General features: G+C 42.3%; 1 protein-coding gene across 3 annotated transcripts in view; it reads right to left on the bottom strand.

Annotated features, from left to right (window-relative positions):
* Nucleotides 1-27,260, bottom strand: part of kcnab1a (potassium voltage-gated channel subfamily A regulatory beta subunit 1a) — a 75,580-nt gene that overhangs the window by 30,680 nt on the left and 17,640 nt on the right. Inside the window, exon 1 of one of the 3 annotated variants that reach the window (XM_035623320.2) lies at nucleotides 21,889-22,700. The exons of the other annotated variants lie outside the window; for them this stretch is intronic. Within the exon in view, the coding sequence (XP_035479213.2) occupies nucleotides 21,889-22,097 (209 nt within the window). The 5' untranslated portion in view covers nucleotides 22,098-22,700. Of the gene's footprint in view, nucleotides 1-21,888; nucleotides 22,701-27,260 lie in introns of those variants that run through there. 3 annotated transcript variants of the gene reach the window in all.

The raw sequence follows: 27,260 nt of genomic DNA on the forward strand, positions 1-27,260 counted from the left end.
CTGCTCGGTATTAGATTTTAAATTTTCTCTTACTGTATTTTGAATGAAGACATAAAGTAACAAATTGTTTTAGCTTGGCAGGTCTGGGTACTGCTGAACCCACACAATACGTCCCCTCATGCGGCCTGCACGGGGATAGATTGCGAGATGGATGGCAGTGAAGAGGATCATAAGAGAGATGGAGAGAATGATGCGGGGAAGAAGAAAATAGAGAAGAAGATTTCCCCACTTAGGAGATGGAATGAGAAAGTGATCTTGTCCCTCATTCAGAGCGCCTTTCAAACGGCTCCTCGTAGATATGCATACGCTTAGAGCCACACATTAATCACACACACACACACACACACACACACACACACACACACACACACACACACACACACACACACACACACACACACACACACACACACACACACACACACACACACACACACACACACACACACACACACACACACACACACACACACACACACACACACACACACACACACACACACAGCGTCCTCCCCAATCAAATATTTATTGAAATATGAACCCCCACCCCCAGTAGCTGCTTTTCCAAGCAGATCTACCATAACAAGCCTTCACCATCAATGAAGCTTTTCATCTCCACTTAAACATGTTGTCATTTGGCTGATGACGGACAGTAATGACTTTCTCTTATTCCACCGGCACTGTGGCCGCATTACCCTCCCTCTTCATCTGCCAAAACAAGCTCCATTTGTCTGGCGCTCTCCTGCATGTCAACGGTCATCGCCACAGATCTGTCACCAATTCCCCCATTACCTCCACCACAACAGTGGAGGAGGCAACTGCTCCGTATTTCATTTAAAAAAAGGGGGTTATGCTTCAAGTCTGCATTTTTAATGACATTAGTTTTATAAGACAGTTTGGTTTAATTGGGCAAGAAGCACCGAGTCGATGCTGTAAATGCTGTAAAATACTTATTAAGAGTTGAGAAATGCCCCGTTTTTGCTCGTCATTACTTTAAATATTTGTCGATTAAGGCATTTTCCAAGACTGGTCAACTTATGTTGATAACTACAGCAGGACCTTAGCATTATTTTAATGCTCTGCACATATTTTACAATTGAGGCTGTGGGTTGTCATGAGTGTTTGACCGGGTTCGTAGAGCGAAGCCAATGCGAAAGTGCCCGTATGATCTTGATTGACCAGCAGAAGGAGACTCCACTGGTCTATAGAAGTCTATGAGAAAAGTACCCAACATATCACTTGATTTATAATGTCAGTAAACATTTTCCCGAGGAGTTTATGGTCTTCTCCAGCATACAAAAGCACTGTACGCATTTGGGCATGGATACCATGTGAATTGGCAGCTGGTACTGTCCAATGGGTGCAGGTTGCAGGTGTAGGGGCTCTCAGTCAGACTGCCCGCCCGCCCGCTCCTCTAAATATGGTTACATCGGGTTTCAAGTAGTCTGGTATCAAGTAAGTATTTGTGATGTACCTCCTGTCACCTGTAAAGCTGATTAAGGAAACGATGTCGTTGTATTAGAGCACACGGAACACTTATGCCATTTTTTGTCGTATGAGTTGGAGGACTTGTTGCACAGTCGGTCGCCACTTTCTCTGGACCCATACTGTATGTGTCTCCTTGGCTGCTTTTGTAAGAAGATGATGGTCAAATTCTAATCTCTGGATTTACTTTTCCTTTAAACCGCCTTTTAATCCAAGTTTTAGAAAAGAAAATGTGTTGACAAAACAGAAATCCTAGGGGGATAATAATCATATTGGTGTTGGTTCTCTACACAGCACGGAGACTGCAATGGTAAAGGTCACAAATTACATAACGCTGACGCAGAGCGGTTCTCAATTTTAGTTCTTCTTGACCTCAGCTCAGCCTTAGATACAGTGGACCACAATATTTCAGTAAACTGTCTGAGAAACTCGGTTGGCATCAGCGATGTGGCTCTGGATTGGTGGTTCATCTCATATTAATCTAACAGCTCATTCTCTTTTGAGCCTGTGAGGTCCTGTGGGTCTATTCTTGGTCCCCTTTTATTTTCCTGGATACAAGCTACCACTGGGGAAAATCACTCAGACATAGTATTGATTTCCATTGCAATGAAGACAATAAGCAACCGTGTGTTCCGCTAAAACTCTAGTACCACCGTATCCTCTTTTAAATCTCTTCTTAAAACTCTCATCTCATCTTGTGGCCTTTTCTCAGAACTTTTTTTTGCAACTGATTCAACAGTTTATCTATATCCATAAATTATTATCTTTTAAAGTCCGAAACTTCTCTACAGTGTACATCCATCCTCATTTTCAACTCCAATCTCGACTCTGGAGGTGCGTCAAGGTGACTGATTTACATTGTGATTAATAATTTGACAAACAACTTTGAGAAACATTGGACATACAAATGGAGAAAAAGAATTGCTTAAAATATATTGTTATATGAAAGATTTTAATGCCTGATTTAACTGGTTTTATGGATTTTTTTTATGATTTTCTGTGCTGTTTTATATGTATGTTGTCAAGCACTTTGTAACCTTGTTTAGATAAGTGCTATAGAAATAAAGTTTTCTTATTATGTTACTATTACTATTATTACCAACTCAAAACCTAAACTACAGATTTCTCCAACTCCTTGACACATCTCACTCTGCTGAGTTTATAGAAATAATAACCAGGATAAATTGCGCTGGAGATCTGCTCCTGTTACAGGAATGAAGAGTCTGTAAAAGACATTCAATTCTTTAAGATTTTTTGCACAGAGGTAATTGGGAGAGATAATTTGACAAACACATTCACAATTTGTGATTGCCACTTTTTAAAACTATATTTGAATATAATCTTCTAGGAGTAAAAATGCTGGGATGCTAATGACTCCATTTGAGAGGAAAAGTGAGATACAACAGATAACTATCATATTGTGTGGACTAATTATCTCTCCATATTCACTTGACTGAGTAATTACTGTAAAAGATAGTTGTAATGATTAATAAAAAAAAAAGATCTGAGCTATGAGACACTATTCACCCATTTCAATGACATTTCCGTCTTTTTTTCTACTCTTGGCTCTGAATAATGATGCATTACTTAAAATGACGATCTAATCATAATTAGAGGAGCAAAATTATATGTATGAAGTTGACCTCAGGAGGAAAAGTGTGAAGATTATTGTACTTTGTTACTGCGGCAACAAATCAAGTGTTCACTCCAAACTACAATAGAAAATATTTTAATTATCCTTTAAAAAAAAACATTTTCCAAGGTTTGCTGCTTATTGGAGCTGAGAGTCAAAGTCAGGATAGGCAAGAGAAGATTAACACACAGCTTCATTTGATATAATTGGATCTGTTAACAATGAGAAACAATAAGAATAACGTAAGTCTTATGTTTTAAGTTTTCAAGCAGCAACAAACCTACAGTACACAACCAATAGCCCACTGCCTCAAAGACATAACTACAACAAATCAATACTAAAATCGCAATCACCATCCTTGAGAAATATTTTTTGAAAAGGAAGCAATCTATGTGTGCGTGAGTGGTTGTGGGTTGTGTGAATGTGCCCATGCAGTGATGCACGCATGCATACATAAATGCATGAATACATCTGTGTGCTTAGTAGGTGCACAGGCTCATGAAGTACATGAATCTGTGCATCGTGCACCTTTTGCTCGTGTGTGGCTGTACCTGGGCATCCTCGTGAGCAAAACTGAGTGTATGAACTGAGGAGCAACCTCAGCAGTGAGGCTATTTCATGCCTATCAAAGCCTGAGCACTGAGTGGGAGGGAGTGGGTGTGTGAAGGAGTGGGGGGAAGCTCTCACAGCCTACATCCAGGCAGAGTAATGCAGCAGCCTGCATGGGAGTAATATAAAAGCTGTCACATACAGTAGAAAGTGGGGGGAAGATAACACCAGCAATGGTACCGGTAGGAAGCTCACAATCAGTATTTTGACACCTTCACATTTACAGCTGCGATATATATACAGTACCATGACCACAGCGGTGATTGTGAGTATGGAGATATATGTGGGCCGTGTGTATGTAAATGTATGATTTGTTCAGATTTGTACTGCGGACCTATGGGAATGGCTGTAGTGTATGCAGCTTGTATTTATTGGCATGTGTTGAGTCATACACATGAAAACAATCACTGTCTTTAACCTTCCTCAAGGAAAATAGGAGCTTAACAGCTCCTGCTATGAGCATGAAACAATACACATCGTGACAGAAATAGACGGAGGGAGAGAGAAAATACAGTATGACGCTCAAACTCCTTCATCTTTCTCTCCGACTAATGCTTCACCCACCCACACAGGTATAGAATGTAAATACATACGTATTACCTACATATGAATATTTGTAGCCTTTACCACATCTTTCTGTAAGCAGCCTGCTGTACTTCTCAGCTTCCAAATCTGTATTTTACTACTGAAGTCACCAAAACAGACTTTGTGTCATTGGTGAATATGTGGGATGTCACGAGTTTATTACCCAATTTTCCCATCGGGAAATAAACTTGTGACGCCGCTGTGTGCAGCGCTCTGGGGCGCTGTCACTCGCTCCATCAATAGCTCTTTCACTCTCTCGAAGACGATGACCCGTCTGTTGGTAGACCTCCAAAACATCCATGACATTTTGAATGTCCTTCAACACCAACTCCTCAGCCTTGTCGGTCAACTCTCTCCTTTTGCTCCCGTCATCATATAATGACGGTTCCTAGTAAGCTGCTTGCACAGACGACTGATGGGGTTGTTTTTACAATAGGAAAGCCCTTATGATTGAGTTTTTATAGAATGATGACATTTCTCATGGGGGAAACCGAGAGCTATAATGGAACAAAAGCTAACCTGACACGAGGAATGAATATATCCCTCGATATAGGAGAATGACAAAGAACCTGCAGTGTGCTGTAAACTCTACCCCCACGGCATAAACATACCACCGGGAGCCATAATGGATCATTATGTAGACACTTCCATCCTTTCAGTGCTATTACAACAGTATCGCTGCCCTGATGGTCCCCTTGTTATGAAGAATAGACATTTGATTTTCCTCCTGAGGCAAATTTCTATTGAGTTAGACACTCGCAATGCAAATTAACAATGTGTTTTTCACGCTCACAGAGACTCACTTACATTTTTGTCCTTTTGGTGCATTCGGTCATGACGGGGAAAAGCACTGATGAGAGGTTGAGTGGTTTTTAACATGTTTGCCACAGTTCATTCCACCACAGGAACCAGTGATTGTGTGAACAGCTGGAAGGACACGACCTAGCAGTAACCCTGTGTTTGCCTAACGCGAGTAAATTTCAGAAATAAATTATCATCCTATATAATCTGCAAAACTCTCTGATCTATATGTTGCCAAGTGGTCTTGGTGTTAAGCAACACTGTCTTTCCAAAACTCTGTAACTTTGAGCCGAGAAAGGACAAGCGATTTCCACAGGCCAAGATCCATAAAACCACAGAATCTCTTTTGGCAGAGAATCAAAATCATTCCTTGAAGCTTTTGCACCAAACTGATAACAATCATTTGAAAACAGTGCCCCACCTGCCTGTCGCACATACTGAATACACACACAAGTCAATTTCAGAGGTGCTGATGAGAATCCAAAGCTTTTGAAACATTCGCCAAACACCATAGGATTCTGCACAAGATGTTGTTGTGAGGATCTGCAGCAACTTCCAAGTGCAAACTAAGTAAAGGCTGTGGAATCAATGCTGACAAAGGAGAAGTGGTGGAAGAAATTAAGTCATAGCAAACATGCGATAGCACACATGTGGCTAAAGGGGAGTAGAGGTTAAGAAAGTCCAAGGAAGCAAAGATGCATGATTTCTCCTCTGAACTTTGAATATTGAAAGACACCGGCAGCAAGTGATCAATCGTCACGGGCCAAACAAAACACTGTTTCAGAACATCACAACATTGTTTGGTGTTCTTTATTTGAGAGAGGAGGAAAAAGTTCATTCTTTAAAGTGTATAAGAACAGCTCTGTCCTCGACTGTGCACCTCGATGACTCGGAGCAGACTGTACACGACTGTGACTCAGAAAACAAACAGAGAGAGAGAGACTCTTAGAAGATCCCAGATTCCCGTTCAGCAAAGACAAAAGCCACTGAGTCACACGATAAGAGCCGGGAGGCAGTCGAACAGCTCTGCCGTTGAATTGGCCTCCCTTTCCTTAAAAAGAGGAGAAAAGGGGGAAAGAGGGAAGGATAGATGGACAGACGCACCGACCAAACAACGGACCATGTTTTATCTGGGATGAAGCAAAAATGCCCCGGACAAACCACGAAACAAAGGTATTTTTTCTACAGTCAGAAGGAACTATAAATACAGTAATCTATTTTATTCGGATTGTACACCGCCCCACAACACATACAGTACATGTGCGTTTACAACATTCTGTCCAGTCAAGGGGGGAAAAAGCCTCGAAGAATGTTTCCAACTATTAGTATCGCTCACATTATTATTGTTATCTTTAATGTGCCAGTGTTTCTGGCTTGTACACAGCTGCCAGGAACATGTGGCGTGAATGCAACCAAAATCTACCGTGTGTTTATAGATACCTTATACATAGATACTGTATATGCAGGCAAAATTACACACAGACACACAATGTGTTTGAGTACGAGATGGAGAAGAACAAATAAAAGTGCGTACACTGCACATTACACACATATTTGTGTGGACTCCAGCGTTATCGATTTCATGAGCTTGCAATTTGTAGTGAGGATTTATATTGCCATTCAGTCCAGATTCATTTTACTGGGGAAGGTTCTGTAATTCAATTTTTTTCCATGTTATGTGTATAACTCCAGAGAATCATTTATAAAGGGAAAAAGCTCTGAGCCTGGATTGAAAATGTGCTGATTTACACTTCCACTTCCACGAGCAGCTGGTCAGACAACCTGCTGGATGTAAAAAAAAAAAAAGATGGCGTATTACTTTTCATGTCAGGCCAAATCAGACTGTGTTTAGCTGTTATTTGTGGTTGGTTGTTATGTACTTCACAGGCTTTTAAAAATTTCAGGCACAGCAGATTCACATTGACGATTACCAGCCCCAGAAAATAAAACATTATTCCAGTTTCTGTAGGGATTAGGGAGTCTTTCTGCCAGCACTGGCCTGCAACCAAAGGAGGAATTAACAAGCTTCTGACAAAACAAAATCTCATAGTTTGATTTAAATAAGTGTAAAAGAGGATATACAAGGGCATTCGCAAAGATCCCTTTTGAAATGTGGCTCCGTAGTTTCTCACACTCTCGGTCAAACACATGCACACCCACCAGAGGACACGTTCAGATTAAATCTAGTGCTAACAAAATGACAGAAAAGACATTACATTAATACAAACAGATTGGAGTGCCAGCCACTTTGCATTGTGCATTATTAAAATTTACAAATTAGGAGAAGAGAGGAGGAAAGTGTGCCAGACCAGCGGCTGTGAAACACAACTCAGCAGAATTTTCTGTCTGATGTCCAACAATCTGTCTGCCAGCCGCCGCTGCCACCTGAGCAGCTTCTCTGTTGTTGCGAAGGGGAACACTGTGCCGAGACTCACCGCTGTGCCACAGAGACCTGCAGGCACAGCAGGAGGTGGACATTGGGGAACAGCAGCCAACTCAAAGTTACTGTGTCTAAGTGGACCTTTTCTTCGAAGAAGATCAGAGATGCACCGAGTCGCATTGTATTCCACCCCCCCCCCCAACAACCGTTGCCAAGATGTCTTTGAGCAGGGCAATGTGTGCAATTGTGTGTGTGAAGTGGCGTACATGTATTTCTATATTTCTATTTTACGTCGTGACTGTAGTCACTTCTTTGCAAGAAAGTCGTTTTTTGAGGCTGGTCATGTTTGTGTCCATCAGAAATTCTACTAAGGTGATGAACACACACACACACACACACACACACACACACACACACACACACACACACACACACACACACACACACACACACACACACACACACACACACACACACACACACACACACACACACACACACACACACACACACACACACACACACACACACACACACACACACACACACACACACACACACACACGGTTGGTGATAAATTGATCGAACAATTGAAAGTATCTTACTGTACAGTCAGTGAGTTCTGTGAGCATGGGAGCCTCAAATGCAAATACTGAACAATACAGTTTTTTTCCATTTAACTCAATATATCCACAAACGTCAACAGACTGTTGCTAGGTTTTAATGGAAGCATTCAAACCACCGGACATTCTCCCCATAGACCAAGTGGCCTAATATATGCAGCCTATCGCAGGGAGGCAATGCTGATCCAATGACTATCTGACAATAAGACCAGGCTTCTAATTAATTATTTACACAGATAAGCATTTCTCCCATCTACTGGGTCATGTTCATTACATTATTCTTCAAATTAGCATGTCATTACATGGATACAATGAATGTCTACATGAAGGACAGAGTAATTAATATTCAATAAATGAAAAGATGCTTTTGTTGAAAGAACTAATGTATGATGATACTGTGACTCTAAATAAATGGGGAGAAAAATACAGTAGAGCGGGTTATTATAAGTGGGGCAACGGTTGCAATGTAGACAAATATAAAGAGATGTGCATTATGTGCAAAGATGTTATAAGAATTTTCTGAATGACTCCTGAACTTAGCATAGTGTAAAAGTAAATCTTTGTGTATGAATATTATTCTACGACATGAAAGCTTGTTATGAAACTCTGACAACAAATACTGGTACCATTGTAGTATCATGAACTGAAATAGCCTGATGAGGGTTGTTTAATGTTGAAACAAGAGAATGAAGTAAGGAAACTAACATCATCTTTGGCTGTATGACAATTTTTGACACAAGGCGAGGTTCTAAAACTATTTTCCAAAGCTGACAATATCTGAAGATTACTGATTTACTGCATACATTAAATAACAAAATGCTTTAGCCACAAATGAAAATCAGCAGGACTCACACTGAATGAGTTTTAGCGTCTCATTCTGCAGGTTAAATAACAGTTTTTCTTGTCTGCACTCACCGACCAAGATTTACATCCTCTGGTTTACATTCAGTTCATCTGTTAATGATCTGCTGGCTAGTCAGTGTCAACATCCATCTCCTTTTAGCTGTAGAGAAACAAATGGTGATGAACAACATGCTCGTTAAACCACACGTTTCATGGTCCTTTGCTTCCGCTGGCACAATCACAGTAAATCAAAGTGCAGTTGGGTTGCATAGAAAAGTGACTGAGGCTTATATTTTACAGCAGGTGCAGCTGTACATGCAAGTCTGTTCTCACTCCAACCTGCTCTAACTAAGAGTAAAGACTTCAGCAGAGCCCTAGTGCTCTTACAGCATAATTAGTTCTTTATATACTTGACCCAGGACAGAAGACTATGAAGAACGAAATATAATTGCTGCATCTTGGGGAAAGCATGGATTCTCTGTAATTAGATCTCCATTTCCCTCAGTAAGTTCCCAGAGAAGAAATATGAATAATAATGTGTGCGATTTTCAATAAGTAATAATCTCTCCGCCCAAAAGACACGCCGACGAGCAGTTTCAAGTTGTCATTCAGATTAAAGGGAAATTTCATTCAGCCTGAAAGGTTGTGACATCACCAGGTGTAAAGCTTTAACTAAACTGGAACAAATTTGACACAAATACACACAGAGACATTGGCCAACTCACATTCATAGACGAAGACGCCCAAACCCAAGTGCAAACACAGAAATACCAGCACTTTTACTTGAATTCACAAATGCCTGCGCAGAAGCAGACAAACACTTCCAACATAACAAACCAACACATTCACTGACACAAGTGAAGCGATTCAATTCAATTTACTCATGAGAGAAAAGGTCGGAGCCATAATATTTTCAAGCCATTGTAGCGTAATGTTGAGGAGCTGTAGTGTGTGGGACACGATCGATAAATCGTACAGAACAATGGATCAGATCTCTCTAGTGGATTCTCTCTAAACTGTTACTTCATAGAACCACGCACGCACGCACGCACGCACGCACGCACACAGGGACATCCAGCATACAGTTAAAATGACCAGTTTAATACACGTCATAAATCCGCTGTGGGCCATAAAAAGAATAATATACAAGCACAGAATCATCTCAGGGAGACAGAAGGCCTGCTCTGTCGCCAGCATTTTATTATTACTTATTGCCGTTTCATGTCATCATCACTGCACTGTTTTATAGTGCCCGTGAATTATTCTAAATGAAGCAAAAATCAAATGAGCTACCTTTCTTATTTAAGATAGTATTTTCGATTGTTAACAGATTCACACACGGTCTTTTACACGTAAAATGAAAATGTTGTGTTTAAATGTGTTTAATTTGTTCCCTGCTAAAACCCTCATATTCATTTTCTGATCACATTTACAGGTAGCCACATTACTTGTTTGCTTATTGTGTTTACCACAAACTCAAAGCGCAGTCATAGGAGAAAACAAAATTTGACATGTTTTGAATTTGAGAAAATATTTATTATAGTATAGTTTCTTCTATAATGAATTCAGAGTACTTAAATAATATATGATAAAGTTTGACATTTAGACTGCAGCTCCAATCGAAGCAGGCTGAATCGAGCCGGAGCATCCTGCTCGCTGTGCGACAACTAAATCCCTTCAGGGATCAACAAATGTCTGGGGCGCTTTGATTCAATTCCAAATTAAATAAAAAGGTTAAGAAAGCAAAAACAAAGCCGATCTTAAATGAAACGTCATACGATGACCTTCTGTTGTACAAAAATTGGATTTAATATACATTTGTAAACAGTCCAAACTAAATGCTGTCCAATGCGTGCACGAGGAACCGCCAACCCTTCACTGACAGGTACGTCTGGATTCGCTGGAAAATCCTGTGCAATCGGTTTAGTACATCTGCATGCCTTGTGCAAGTGTAATAGTTGTATAAGGAGCCATTACAAAATCAGGGGGCAGTATAAAGAGACAATTTCTTGTGGCGGTAAACATCAGCCTCTCTTGAGTAACTATGGAATAATTATCCCAAATCTTCATGAGTGCTACAAAACATCACTTGGAGAAATAGTTGCCATCTCCATGCGGGGCATGTGTTCTGCCAGTCCACCATGTGGGCTGTAAATGAGTTCATGCAGACTCGGACCACACCTCGGAAAAACCTTGTTTGATCACCTCGTGCTGCATTATCCTCCACACGGCATCACTGCTCGCTCAGCTGTACCAGCCCGACTCTCTCTCACCAACTATACGCCACCGTACGAGCCGTCACCTTAAAAATCCCCCGCTGTTCTCATAATCTACCTTGTACTCATATATTAAAAATATTCAACATCAACGCAGAAACCTAATGCTCAGGAACCTGCTCAGGTTTGACAAGACAAGACAAAAATATTTGAAAAATTAAGAACTTATGCTTTTACTTGCACAAATGTGCTGACCTTGTTTGTAGAGTTATTACATATTTAGTCTTTATTAAAAGTGACTGTCATCAATTTTACTTGAACAACAAAAATGAAAAGGATTAATATCCCTACAGTATGTTGCACATCATCATCATAATGCGTGGATATCAAAATACATCAGCTCTTTTACAACTAATTTATTCATTTTTGTTATTGCTTACTGCACCACAATTATTCATCATCCACAGGCATAAGTTCATTATTTCAACTTTTCCCACTGCGTCTGACTGCACCTGCTGCTTCCCAGAGGCAGTGAGGGGTCCGGCTCAATAACATGCATGGTTATTATCAGAGATATGGGCATTAACGTGCATAATTTAAAGGTTATATAGACAGAACCACCTACGCGTGTTTGTTTGCCAGGTGTTTACGTCTTTAGAGTCTCGAGGAGTGAATGTGATAAATTAGGTTTCAGTTAAAATGTGCATACTAAGCAATTTAAACTGATGAGTACTGTGCTGGCTGGACAAGTACTAATGAACCCCAATTCTTTTTTTTGTTTTTACAAGAAAGATCACATCATTACAATTTTAATCTCTGTTGGGTGTCTCTTGAACTCCTGCTCTGTTTCTTTAATTCCTCCTATCTCATCCCAAAAGAATATCTTTAACTCACACAGTGGCTCTAACAGCAGCAATGCAGTGGTGCATGAGGCTCATATACACACCACACGTTACAACACACACTGACAGATCAGTCCAGTAGCGATGGACAACTGGGATGGAAACAATGCAATGGGGATAATTATGCAGGAAGAACAGGAGCAGGAGATAGCAAAGAGCGCTAGTGTGTTATCATGCAGATGTATGCAGATGTAATCGCGTGTTTTCTCAACGGGCAGTGAGAAACGCACGCAACCTGCAGAGCAAGATGAAGGAGGGATGGACAGATGGAGAAAGACAAGTGAGGCAAGAGAAAACCTAAAGCGCTCACTTGGAAATGTCCTCTTGACTTTCCTTAAACAAATGTTCAATGTCAATTAGTTCTCAATGAAACACTCAACATAATGAGCCAACAAAACAAGAACATCCCTGAAGATAAATGTGTCTTTAGGTGTTCAATAAAGATCTGGTGACTGCAAAGGCTACAGAATATGATTCACATGATTTCCGTATGCGTCGTGTTCATTCCAAACAAACTGAAGGCCAATTTCAAAACATGGCAGGTCTGAATATTTATTTGACTTGAAAGCTTCAAGGAGTTGAGGGAGCACTATGGCTTGACCAGCCTGGATGTTTTAGACGTGTACAGTGAAGGATACTACATTGATTATTTAATAACATCAGATAATAAAGAAAATGTGGAAAACTTTCTGCGCTGGATGAACAATGAAGCTTCGCACCATTTCATTATTTATTTTCACAATTCACAGATTTCAGCATGGCAAAATATATGCAATCCAAAATTATATCAAATGACCACAAATGTAACCATACTTCACACAATCACTCAGACTACAGTGAACATTAGAGGTCATCATGAATAAACAGGTGTGAAAAAAAGAGAAAAAAAATCCATTCATCCCGTTTCACCCATCACACCTCTTCTTTGTTCACTCGCTCGTCTTGAACGCTGCACACACACACGCACACGCACACACACACACACACACACACACACACACACACACACACACACACACACACACACACACACACACACACACACACACACACACACACACACTCTCTTTCAACCTCCCTTTAATTCATCTGAACCCTCCTCCAGACTCACTACCATCGATCGATCTGGATGTTCAACGTGAAAGGGTGTGTGTTTACAGAGTGTGTGCTTGTGTGTTATGAGGTATGTGTTTGTATGAATGTACTTGTGCCTGAGTGTGTTTGTGTGTGTGTGAGCTTGAGAAACAGTGAGAGCAATAGAAAGAAAAAAACCCATAAAATAATAAATCATCACCTTACTTTATACCTCTTCATAATACCACCACGTGGAATCATGGTTTGCGCCAAGCAATTTCAGAATCCACTTGTAAATACAGCCACAGCACCGCCACCGTTGATTGCAGCTTGTACAGTCATCTCCATGGAGACAGAAGACAATTTTATGTCCTTCATATGGATAAAGACATCCACCACTACTATCATACATGAAGATACTGTATAAAGGACCATCTGACTGACTACGAACAGGATCGCCCTGCACTGCTGCACAAATTCATGCACATTGAGCATGAACACACACATAGACTTACAATTAGTAGAATGAATATATCTCTCATTCTCTTTTTGCACTACGTTAACATAGTGTAATTCAACTATTATCATGTCAGTAAACCGTCAGCCCTGTTAAATGAGGATGTGGGGAAGAAGAGAAACACATCAGTAGTAGTAGACGGGTACATCCATCTTTTTGTTTCTATGTGCCAAGGGATCAAAGCACAGTCATGTCGTGTTAAATTACAACGCAGTGGAATCCTCCGAGGTTGTTATGATCTTTGATTTCTCACAGTTCACGCCGCATAGGTCTGCCTGAAGGCAGCACTGTATACTGTGTACTCTGACTTGTTGGGGGGGGGGGGGGGGGGGATTTTCTGTAAAGTGTCCAGAGCAACATTTGCGGACATTTGCGTTCTCACAAACAGCCCCTCCGGAAAAGTAGCAAAAGAGGATGGGGTAAAGAATGCAGAGAAAACTCACAGTGATACCATCTCCAGTCTTGCAGTCACAAATATAGCACACAAGTAGAAAGGAAACTTCAAGTCAGCTGCCACAGACCGAGTCAAATATTTTATTCAGCTACGCAGCATGCCGTCTGACCTCGCAGCTCTAGTTTAAGCTGCAGACCTGCCACCATAATTAATAATGCTACCAGTGTCTTTCAGGACACCCAAGGGCCGGGCAACATCTCACAGACAAACTGACAGACGGTCAGCGACAACTGCTGGTTGTTATTCGCCCCATAGTTCAATCTGATAGGCCCCTGTAGGGGTTGAGCAGTACAATCATTCTTAGATTTGACACACACTCTTTGCGTGTTCGGTCTCGTGCTGCTTTAATCATCCCTGCATCACTCCGGGTGAGCGGCAGACAACAGTTTGTTTCCCGTGTGAAACAGATTGACAATGATCCACCATGAACTGTGTTTAATGCTGTAACCATGACGATTTGAGTCGTCTAACCTCACGGAAGTTCTATATCAACCACAATCTTTTTCCTAAACCTAACAGAGCCTTTTTGTATCTGTGTGTGTGTGTGTGTGTGTGTGTGTTATCTATAGGCTATATTCTATAAAGTTTCCAAATTGAATAATGGCACTAGAGAACCAAGGACATCACTACCATAGCAACAAGCAGAGATAATGCATTTGTTAGGGCCGTTGAGAATATGTCGTGCGGTGTTCTGGAGCTCAAACAGAAGAAGTAATGATATTCTCCCTTTATTCATTATCATTCTCATTCCTTCCCTTTTTGTCCTTGCATCATTTGCTGATGTGTTGAGACAAACCTTCACTCATGGTGTCATTACAGTATTTCATGTTTCTCCAAAATACCGAAATAACTAATGTCAACTTAAACATTTAGATCTTTCACAAACACAAACATTGGTTGCACCTATGCACATTCTCCATAAAATGGCACATCACACCTTTACAGTATTTTCTGCATCTGGCCTTTCACACCACTGTGCTGTGCAAGATCACTGCAGGCTACGGACCGAAGCTGAGATCACACCAACACCTCTTCTGCCAGATTCACAGTGTGTGAGTTGGCTCATGCAACAGCTTGTCCAGTATTCACGTAACCTTCATTTTCTTTCCCCTCGTTCCGTGGGTTGCCCACTACTTAAAAACTTTACCAACTTTAACTGGTTTAGATTTTGAATTTGCTCCTGACCAGGCGTAATATTTACGACCGGTCTCAGTGAGGAGAATTCTTAAGTCAAACTAGTGCAACAGGCTATGCGGCTGGTATTTTTGTAAAATGGTGTTAAGTGTATTAATTGATCCGTGGTATCGGGATATATAAACTCAACTAATTTCATTTGACTCATTGTTGTACTTGTATGTTTACTCTTTTAGAATAAAAAGTATCTGAGAAAAACTAAAAATGGCGCTACAAATTTGAATCATTTTCAACCCAGCAGCGCAGTAAATCAATATAATCACCACAGCTTCAAGGTGATAAGCATCACCGAGTCATAATCTGACCAAATATGAAATATGGTCACAACGTTCACTTCCGTTGCAGAGTTACGATGTTGAATGATGAGCGTTACGACGTCGCAGAGAAGCTGACCTCCGTGTTGCAGTAATTTCAGTGAAAGTAACGGCTGCTCAACATTTATCTGCTCCATAACCAACATGATTTGCCACATTCTTTGTCGCCAGTGGCTCTACAGGCTCCGCGTTGATCCCACGCAGAATAATACACCAGGTCTTAGTGTAGAAAATGATTAATCTATGACCAAAAACATGATTGGTAAAGTGAGTGTGACCTTGACCTTGTGTGTTTGTGCCAAATTTAGAGAGGTTCCTTCAAGGTGTTCCAAAGGTGTTTGCTCACAAGAATAGGATGGAAGAACAGCCTGAAAACATAAAGCCACCGGCAACGGCTGCCACTGGTATGTGTGCATGAAAAGGTCTGTGATGCACACATGTGCATATCAATACTCATTTTACATGAACAAAGAAGAATAAAATAAAAAGTGAGAACTAATAATATGAGCATCTGTGTGAGCATGTGTACACATGCATCAGTAATGTGAAGATGAGGCTATATTGATTCATGGAGGCACTTTGGTGTTAATCAGATGTGGTTTGTCCTGTAAAAACACCGGAGAAACTACCATCCTGAGTATATATCTTCAAATTTAGCCCATAAAAAAAGGCAACACTTGGAATCATCATCGAAGGCATCGCCTCTCTGGGCGCTCTATTCGGTTGACATTAATACTTTCTTACAGTAATTATTTTATGACCACTTGCATCCACTACAAACAATTGTAAGCATGATAGAGAAACAAGAGATATAGAAGAAAAAGTATTGATTACGCACAGTCATTAGGAATGCTATTGTTTGCACAGATAGGGAACATGCTCATTAAACAGGCCAGCTGTTGTTAAGGTGCCAAATGCATATTCATAAAACAATAGAATTAACAGGTTCTTGACCGCAGGGATTACAATTACAAATTCAGAAAATGGCTTTTGCATGTTTTACAGCTGGATGGAACAAATGATTTTCAAGGGAGCTGTATCACAAATGTTTTGTTCTCAAAGTAATTGTTGTCTAAAAGGTATCCTGTTGAGTGTGCGACCTCTAGTAGTGCTGTAGCTTCAGTTTATGAGCGGATCGTTCATATGCAGGAGGATACACCACACGGGGGGGGGGCCTCACGATATTACATTCCGGATAATGGTTTCCCACTGTTCCACTGATCTGCAGGTCATGGTATAATTACCAAGAAACACTGCGACGCATGCACCAGGAAAGACGAGGAAGAAGACAACACGCTCAAAACAAAGGATTCAAGGTGTTCAAGCACACGACTTTCGCAAATGCTGAAATGCATTCAACAATCGCCACGTTCACGAAGGGTTTGAATTCAAATAGGGATCGCTGTAAGTGGGGCTGATTTGTCTAAGAATATGGTGGAAAGTAAACCCCTAAAAAACATTTCTTGTCCTTCTTTTTTCCGCCCAGAAAAAGACGGATGAAAGGAATGCTGAATGAGATATCCGACAAGGTTACACAAGCTGGAGGAAGAGAGATTCACATGGACGGGACATCATGACTTGGGCTGTCGGAAGTGTCCCGGAGTGAAAAGTCAGAGCCTCAGTGAGGTTGACTGATAGTGAAGCTTATCGTTCATGCTTTCAGAGCACGTATGATACTAAATACAGCATTTTAATGCTCTTGTATAGACACACACACACACACACACTACTAACTTATTGATAGATCTGATATTAAGTCAGGCACAGTCTCATGCCTCCTGATGCCTCCTATCAATTATAACTACCTCCTGCTCCTCCTCTCCTCCTCTTTCATCTCTACCCCCCCCCCCCCCCCCCCCCCCCCCCCCCCCCCCCTTCTCTCACCCCCTGTCTCTTTCTCAAAAAAAAAGGAAGCATGCATTGAAGACAAGTCTAAATCCAACAAGGAGAATGCACCGACAAAAAAAAAAATCACTGCTGTTCCTCATTTCAAGTGCGGCCAAGCTTTGAACTCGGACCGATTCAAAGCTACTTATCACAACAGACACTGATGCAGGGAAGAGGAAGCCGGGAGCAAGTATAGCAAACCTGGTGACTCAATCTGTACAAGTGCATTCAACATGGTCACACCACAGCAGGGGGTTTGAATCCTGGTTTGAGGGCCACCTAGCTCCACCCCCTCAATCTGACTGATTGACCGAAGAAAATGTTATTTACCGCGTCTGAAAGTGACGGAATTCACTATTGCGTGAACGAGCTCTCACCACAGTGCTTCATTGCGACAGCAGAAGTCTTGATGGATTTTTTGTACATGTTCAAAACAGACCAGTTTTGTTTCTGTTGCACTGTGTCCGTAAATCCACCACTGCATTCAGAGGCGCAGTGATACGTCCACCACCCCCCACCCATCTTCACATGCACAGACCGAGCTCTCTACCCTTCTGCTCTGCTGCCGTCAGCATGTATTAAAATGTAAATGATTTCTACATATGCACGTTCACATAGGGCTCCAGTAAACAACATGTTACACCAGTCCATCAATGAATGAGACAAGAGTCATTAAACTGTTGGTGCAGTTGAAATAGTCTGCTCTGGCTCGAACACATCGGGGCTTCAAAGCTGGAGATGAATGACCTGCACTCAGAGTGGAGATGTTCACATACCATTTTTCCTTTCCGGATTTTGATACTGGGACTTTGAGTATCGGCCAATTCCGACAAATTTCCATGGATTGTTATCATTGTTACATTTATTATATTTATCATACCATTTTCAACCATTATTATCAACAGTGACATCTATTCTCCAAAATGTGTTTAAAGGGGATAGTCACTTAAAGTGCGACGTGTGTGTGTGTGTGTGTGTGTGTGTGTGTGTGCGTGTGTGCGTATGTGTGTGTTTATGTGATGGAATCTGCCGAAAACAAGCCCATGACAGGAAACACACAAACACAGAGAAGCAAACACGTCTTCACTTTTCATGCTTTCACCTACACTGCAGTACAAGAGCAGATGGTGTGTACAACCCCGAGTTCACTTCCTGAAACAAAGAAACACAGAGAGAGAGAGAGAGAGAAATGGGGGAATAGAGAGAGAGTGTATCTTGTCCATCACTGTCCATCCCAAAGAATAACTGTCAGCAGAAAACAATACAGCCCTGAATGATTAACACGCACGCACGCACACGCACACGCACACACACACACACACACACACACACACACACACACACACACACACACACACACACACACACACACACACACACACACACACACACACACACACACACACACACACACACACATCATCTCTCGTCATCTGTCTCTGTCTTTTGAAGTCTCCCATCTCTCTCGTTTTTTGCATCTTTCCTGCTATTGTTCCTACAGAGCGGTGGGCAGAAACTCTACCTCATCTTCGTCTATTGTCACGAGTAATTTTTTCACCATCCTCTGCTGCTGCCTACCGAGCCTTTAATGACAGACTGACAGGAAGGCTGCAGTGGCATCTGGTGCACCATTCCATAGAAGACACGTGTGTGTGTGTGTGTGTGTGTGTGTGTGTGTGTGTGTGTGTGTGTGTGTGTGTGTGTGTGTGTGTGTGTGTGTGCTTACATTCTCATAGATATAATATGGCTCCCCCCCCGACATTGATGCATTTTCCAAGAAAGGGATCAAATTGATCAAACAATCAATCTATATATCAACATAGAATCGGCAGAATGAAAATAAAGAGTAGAAAATCAATTTAATGAAATGCATTACAATCAATAAACCCTGTCAAAACTGACACTAATCACCACGACTATTTGCAGCTTCTCGCAGGACTGTCGCTGACTCGGTCAGCAACATCATTACTCACCGCTGTCACAAGACATGTCGTGTTCTCAACTCAAGAGGTTTGTAAAATTCACAAAGAAAGACGTGTTAACATCAAGGCCAGGGGACATACTCATCTTCACCATTTGTATATTTGCTTTCAACAACTTTCCCACAATAGCCTGCGACTTAAATGTGCTTGAAGCGACTGTGGTCACAAAGATTTGTCAGAACCGCCGTCAGTCATGTCTGTTTTCAGGGCAGTTTGGTCAGTACTCCATCAAATCTCCTGACACTTCCCTGGCAGGAGGTGTCAGGAGATGTCTCAGTAACAGACCCACGCCCGTCATTTGTCACAGTCACGATTGGTCGCTGATCTCCACCAAACCTTCATGCAGCCAATGTCCTGATCACTTCTTCCCATCTATGGCGACACATCAATATGGTCTTACATTACTGCCAGAGGGCCATCTACGTATAGAGACACAAATCCAATTCAATACTTTCACATGTGTTTTCGCTGTTCCTTTATCAGAAACACAACACTTCATTTTTAGGAAGTTTACCTGACACACGTCTGCTCATTTCAGCTGTAATTTGTCTCTTCCAGCGGTCCTTGTTGTTTACACGGCAAATGCACTCGCGCCCATTTGTTTCTCTCCAACGCAGTATGACCTGGCACCGTGCCACAATCAGCACGCTGCTCACCTGTCTCGCAGCTCTCCTTACTGGTCAATACACATCACGGGCCACTTACATTACAAATTGTCTAGACCGCTTCAGAGTCTAGACAAAACGTAATTTAAGTCCACTGCAGTTTTTCAATAATCTCGGGCAGTGATATATTAGTCGCCGCCAGAGTGCCAAAGATGAAACATTTTATTTCACAAACGCACGCACGCACGCACGCACGCACACACGAACACACAGCAGCAGAGTCTGCAATTTAGGTGTTGTTTTCTGATAAAGCGACTCTTTCTCATTATTCTTGTTTAATCCAAGTTAAAAATCTAAAATGTGTTAAATTGACCACTAAATTGAGAGAGAGAAAAATGTCTGTGAATGAAAAATCTATTTCCCTGCAAGTCTTGCGAAACAATCTTGCGTCGTTAACCTATTTAATCATGCGCTCAGCATGACACGCACCCTCAGTTCATCCGAGAGGTCGGCAGAACTTTCCTTCGGCACCAGCTCATGGAAGTTTAAAAAAACAGCCTAAAATGTACCTACAGCAGCAAAACGGTTGCCAGACTGCAGGTCCGAGTGCCTGCTTTGACATTGAGGAGAGTTTTATGAAGTGGTTTTTATTAATTCGAATATTAACATCCACCGTGCGAAAATCGTTAGCGCTACTCCTTGTATTTTGTCACTCTCGCTGCTCCATGAGCGACTTGTCTTCAAACACACTCCCCCTAGCCGGAATATACAGTGATCCGAAGGGCCTGGAGAGAAAGCAGTGCCACCGTATTTTACATAAGATTGGCAGCTTGAGGCTACGAGAGTCAAACACACAAGTCCGCTGAGCAGCAGCTCTTCTGAGGTCAAATCCGAATCAGACAATCTGCCCACACTGCAGAGCTGTCTCACCGAGGGGGGGGGGGGCGGGAGTGGGAAAAAAAAGAGTCCTCTTCCATTCATGGTATTTGAAAAGATCAGACTCTGAATCTGGTTGTCAACAAATGTTTAAAGCCGCTTTTTTATTCAGCTAAAATGATTATTTAAAACACTTGGTTACAGATTCCCGAAAATAGGGATGAGCGACAAGCTAGCTCTCGGTGTAATTAAGGTGATCAGTGTTTTGTCATTAAGAACAGTGATTGTATAACGTGATATGACGTGTTCAAAAATCTGGTGAAAAATGATTAAATAAAAGGTTTAATCAATTAAAATATTGAATGGAATTAACTGGCTTAGACAAAACTTTCTTCATATCATCATTAACACAATTACAGTCATATTTCATTAACCCGACTAGATGGGCGCTCATCTCACGATGTTAAAGAAAGTGAAGACGTGGATGGGTTCTACTTTGGGTCGTATTCCAGCGCTCCTCAAAATTTCATTGAAATTGGTTTCTTGAGTAATCCTGCCGACGGACGAGACAAACAGGCAAACGATAATGAAAACATAAACTCCTTGGTGGAGCTAAACAGCACTGAATTGTCACCAAGCGATCGACTCAAAGGGTCAGTGGACTCCTTTTGAACAGTTTATACGCCATCTGTCTTACTTTCTGACTTTTAACCCTGAAGGTGTGAAGCTTTTGCCCAGCAAGCGGAGCGGATGATGAAATAAAGAAAATAAAAGACACCTAATGGACAAGCAAACAACACATCATCTTGTTTTTCCAAGAACCTTTGAGTCCCTAGACTCAGCACAGTACACACACACACACACGCACACACACACACACACGCACACACACACACACACACACACACCTGTACTTCATGCCCGTGTGTTTCCCCGTTGACTCCTTGAGAGAGATGTGGCGCGGGGTGAAGGAGCCGAAGCTGCGAGCGATGATGGCCACCGTGCGGAACTTGGCCCTGGCTTGGTTCACCACGTTGGGGCTGGTGGCGTTCTGCTTGCTGTGGTCCCCATTGCCCCGCTTCAGGTTGTGGTCCGTGCAGGCGATGGACACCTGCATGGCTGAGCGTCAGGCGGGGGAGACGTACAGATGGGGGGGAACGAATGGAGCAGAAGCAGCCTGAAGTCTCCAAGTGCGTGGGGTTTTTTTTGTTTTTTTTTAAATCTCTTGATTCAGCGTCTCGTCCTCTTTGGGTCAAAGTGTGTGTTCAGGTTCTCCTGTTCCTTTTGAACTTCTTCCGTCTTCAGTTCCTCACTTCAGTGCATCACTTTGCTGCGCGAAGGAAAATCAAACTGTATTCTTTGCGCTCACATCAAGTCTTCCATCTCTAAGTCTTTCCCTTGTGCAAGAGGAGCAGCAGAACAGGTCGGTCGTCAAAAGCCTGGAAAGAACAAAGACTCCTCAGTTCCTCGAAGGGATCTCAAAGAATCCCCCCCCCCCCCCCAGCCCACGGGTCTCCTCTGCTCCTGTGTCCTGCCTCGGATGCCGAGCTCAGGGAATTGTTCTGACAGGGTTTCAGCTGCAGAATGACAATCGGAGGAGGTGGAGAGAGAGAGAGAGAGAGAGAGAGAGAGAGAGAGAGAGAGATGCGACCCAGGCGCTGCGCTCTCCCTGGTCTGACTGTGAGACGAGAGCGCGAGCGATAGTGTGTGAGAGAGCGGAGAGGAGGGTGAGGGAGGAGGAGACAGGGTCAGAGAACAGATAAGGAGACAGAAGGCAGGAGGAAATAAGCCGGGGGGGGGGGGGGGGGGGGGGGGGGGGGAGTCACTCTCGGGTGCAGCATCACACGTCTTCCATCAGCACTTTTTTCAGTCCTGTCACTACTTCCTTTCCTCGCCTCGCACCGCCTCCCGTTCCCGAGCAGCTGATGTTGATACGAGTCACTGATGTGCTTGTGCCCCAGTTTCCCCCCCTCCCCTCTTTCCCTCCGTCTTCCTCGCTCTCAGATATTTGCTCTCTATCCGATACTTGGATGCTCCGCTCTCCTTCTTTCTTTTTTCCTCCTTCCTCCGGTTCTTTCTCTCAGCAGGGAAGCTTCTTCACCGACCGCGCAGCTTGGGGGAACTGAGAGGCTTGTGGTACAACACATCTCTCTCTCTCTCTCTCTCACACTCTGTGTCTGTCTGCCTCGCTCTCTCCAGCTCCCACTACCCGTCTCACTCAGCCTCTGACTTTCTCACCTGTCACCTATCTTTGAAGGTTCCCGCCCCTCTTCCTCCACATATAATTACATGCACGAAAGCTTCGGCCCTTCGAGTTCTTCTGCACTCGGCACAATATTCTCTCTATTAGACTCATTTCTGATGAAACCCCATTTAAATCCGCTAGATCCGGATTCATTATTTGGATCCGCACCAGATTTTACACACGCAAGATATCTGCACCCTAAATATGCCTGAATCATTCCCTGGGGAAATGGAGCAAAAAGGCCTTATCTCGCAATGTTAAAGAAAGTGATTACAAACCATCCTGGATCCGCCCCAAAATTGAATGGGTTTCCTTTTGGCCAGTGTCCCATTCTTTTTTACTAAAAAACAAACCAACCAACCAACAAACAAACAAACATGATGAAAACACGACCTCCTTGGCAAAGGAAACAAATATTAGCTCAGTGTCCCTCTGTTGTAGCAGGATAAATCCTGCTGCAATGACTGTGCCACCTCTTGGCAGGAGCACATGCTCGGTACCTGGGTTGAAGAGTCCCCTATAAACACTGTAACCTGTACATTGAATTTATCTTCTGCATGTGAAAAAAAAACCCCACATACAAACATATTTGCCAACATAAAGTCACCCCCCCGTAGGCAGCTACAAATCAAAGCAAACGAGACGAGGAGTGATGAACAAGATGGGGGAGGAGAGCACGGATTGGAATCATGAGAAAAGAAAATGACTAAAAACGTCAGCGTGAGGTGTAACAGCTGAAAAGAGAGGGAATCATTGCGAGTGCATGCGTTTGATTATAGCACAGCGGAGAGTGTGCGCGCATGTGTGAGCGAGTGTGTTCACAGAGTAAGGTGTTGATGTTGCTTGCTCAGAAGTAATTCTATAAGAGGTGTCGAGCAGAGGTAAATGGAGCATTTTGCTGCAGGGTCCCTCAACAGGGTCTCTTTTTCTCTCTCTATCTCTGTGTGTGTGTGTGTGTGTGTGTGTGTGTGTGCGTGCGTGCGTGCGTGCGTGCGTGCGTGCGTGCGTGCGTGCGTGCGTGCGTGCGTGCGTGCGTGCGTGCGTGCGTGCGTGCGTGTGTGTGTGTGTGTGTGTGTAAAATGTAAGCACTGCATTGTTAATATGTCCAATATGTCTAAGTATAATATGTATAAATGTTTGCACAGAATAGATGGACCAATATCATGATCTGGACTCGTTTGCATGTTAGTTTGGACCGTTTGTTGGTTGTCAGCTGATGCTTTTACTGTAACTGCCATTCTTCAAAATGTCCTTAAAAGCAAAGAACAAGACACAGGATGTGATAGTAAACGCCATGGAAATGTCATGCTCGTCCCTGTGTTAACAGTCTGGTTCTTTAAAGTGCAGAGCAGCAAACGGTATATCGCTGCATTTAAATAACAATTAGAGCCAAGGCCAGAAGTATTTGGACGGTTAAACATTTATTTTTCCCTTCAGGCTCTGGCCTTCAGCACATTTAATTTGATATACAATGATTGAGATACATTAACGTGCCAAGTCTCAGCTTTAATTTGAGTGGATTTACGACACCATAGGAAGAACTGCGTGGGAGATTTAGCTGTCAAAAAAAAAACACGGTGCCCAAATCTAAGGGGTTTTATCACATTACAAGACATCTGCACATTATTACATGACTCAGACTGGTCATGAGATAATATGGAACTGTTCTTAAAACAATATACTTGAGAACAATTCACAAAACACAAGGACTATTGTAGGTAAAAGCAAAGGGTTTACGCATATGACATGAGGAAGTCATTTTGGTTACCAACCCATGGAGCTCCTCCTGCTAAACTGACCTTGTCGACTCTAGAAGAGTGACCTGTGGAAACCAGGGAAACAGGAAGCTCTCATCCTGTCGGAGTAACTAGTTGTACTGTGTCTGACAGTGACTGATCTGGATGCAGGCCATTTTTCTAAACTGCTCTATTTCATCAACGTCAGCAGCGCCAGCTTCCATCCCACAGCCTTTTAATCAGCTCATCTGTGACCCCAATCTTCAAACCGCTTCACCTTTTACCAGAACACATTAAAATTAAACTCGATTTTTATGTAGTATAATACATATCAGGTATTGTTTGTGTAAACCGTGCCTGCATGGAGGGGGTCAGATGGCATGCGTTGGGTTTTTTTTCTCTTTCTAATCCCATTTCACTCAAAAATGAGCTCTTCGTATTACCTCCGCCCCTAAAGTCCCATCTGCCTCACCTTACTCAGAAGAAAGACGTACACGGCCTCGGATCAATCTCACACCCAATGGAAAAGACGTTTCCCAGCAGCTCATTCCAGATCGATCCCATCCAACTCCTCGGGGCTTTCCCCAACCACTTCCACGTATGGAATTGGAGCCGACTCAGAAATGCTTTCCTTAACTGAGTTGGAAAAAACGCTGAGCGGAAAAAGGATTGTGGTTACAAGGTGAGTTACTTTCCCGGTGTGTTAGCAACACACAGTATACAGACAGAGACGAAACAAAATGATGTGTGTGTGTGTCAGTGTGTTTAAGTCACCGTATGTTACCAGCCATTTTAAATAAATTTTATGTTTCTGTCACATTGACGTATTTGAGATTCAAGCAGTGAATCACTCCTGTGACCTAGAATCTCCTGATCAAACTTAGCGTCTCACAATATTAAAACGTGCCTTAATTGTTTTTGACGTCGTATTTACAATTGCAGTTATGAACTGACGTACACAGATGCAGTGTAAAAAAAAAAAAGGCTCGGCTAAAATAAATAATACAAATGTAGGACACGCAAATGCATTCACGAGTAGGAGCACGATGTTGCTCTGTACTGCGGTAGTCTTATCACGTCAAGTCAAATGTCAAGCAACCTGTTATTTTCTTGTCCCCGTCGGACGTTGGCGATTTGTAGGCATAGCACATTTCTGAATTGTAATAAATTTTAAGCGGCAATTCAGTGTTATGTGGACAGGATACAGGAGCGTCCTTGAAGTCAGACAGTTCAGCAACACGTAAAAAAAAACAGAGTGGACATGAGTCGTGCACTTCTACCAATAATAGAGGAGGTCAAGAAGTCCTAGATCATTGGTCAACATTTGAAGGTCACATACTGCTCTGATCGGTTCCCTGATATCTGCACCATGACATCAAGAGTCGCCATCAAAGTTTAATGACGATAGGTTTCCGTGTGTGTGCAGCAGTCAGCCTCTCCGGGTCTTTGCGGCTCTGTCCCATTATGGAAATCTTGTGGATTTAGTCAGTTTGCACATAATTTAAGGCTTTTTCACTATTTTTCTTTGTATTATCTCGGCTTTGTTTTGGTTTTCCCAGCAGATGCCCCGTAAGCAGCAAGTGATGACACACTCATAACTCTGAGCGTAAGGCGGTGACTGTCCTACTTTTCCTGTGTGTGTGTGTGTATGTGTGTGTTCTACTTCATGAGCTTGGTCAGCAAAAGCCCACAACACTACATATAGAGTTCCCCATGACAAACTCCACACTATGTATGTACTGCACGTGTGTGTGTGTGTGTGTGTGTGTGGGTGTGTGTGTGTGTGTTTAATCTACATACCTACACTTTACAAAATAAATAAAACAATACATTATGGTATATAGACATATTCAGCTATTTTGTGATAATGGCAATTAGAACAACAATTTCTTATCTTGTTTTGTGTCAGTTCAGTAGCATTTTTTTGTCTAAACGAGGTTAAGGCACAGTTCTGAGAAATTTCTTCACTCAGGGATTATTTACTATAAAGTGCTATTAAAAGTGGAACAGTAGCCTACTTACATTTATGACCCTAGAACTCACAAACTGTTTGCATAAAAAAATTATACTTTTAAAAAAACATTTTTTAAAGGGGGGGAAACTTCTCAACTGGTTCAAGCTTTTTATTTCACTGTCACAGTCAGGCCTTAAGTATTTAAGTCCACATGTAAAGAGGCCAGTGCTGATCTCCTTTTATCCAATATATTCCCAGCAGAGGAGACGTGTTCAGAACGAGGATCCAGGGATGGAAAGATATTACTTTGCCATCTGGGAATCTCCGAGAGCCAGAGGTTTTCCA

This window comes from Scophthalmus maximus, chromosome 11, assembly GCF_022379125.1.
Source record: "Scophthalmus maximus strain ysfricsl-2021 chromosome 11, ASM2237912v1, whole genome shotgun sequence".
NCBI classification, from domain to species: Eukaryota; Metazoa; Chordata; class Actinopteri; order Pleuronectiformes; family Scophthalmidae; genus Scophthalmus; species Scophthalmus maximus.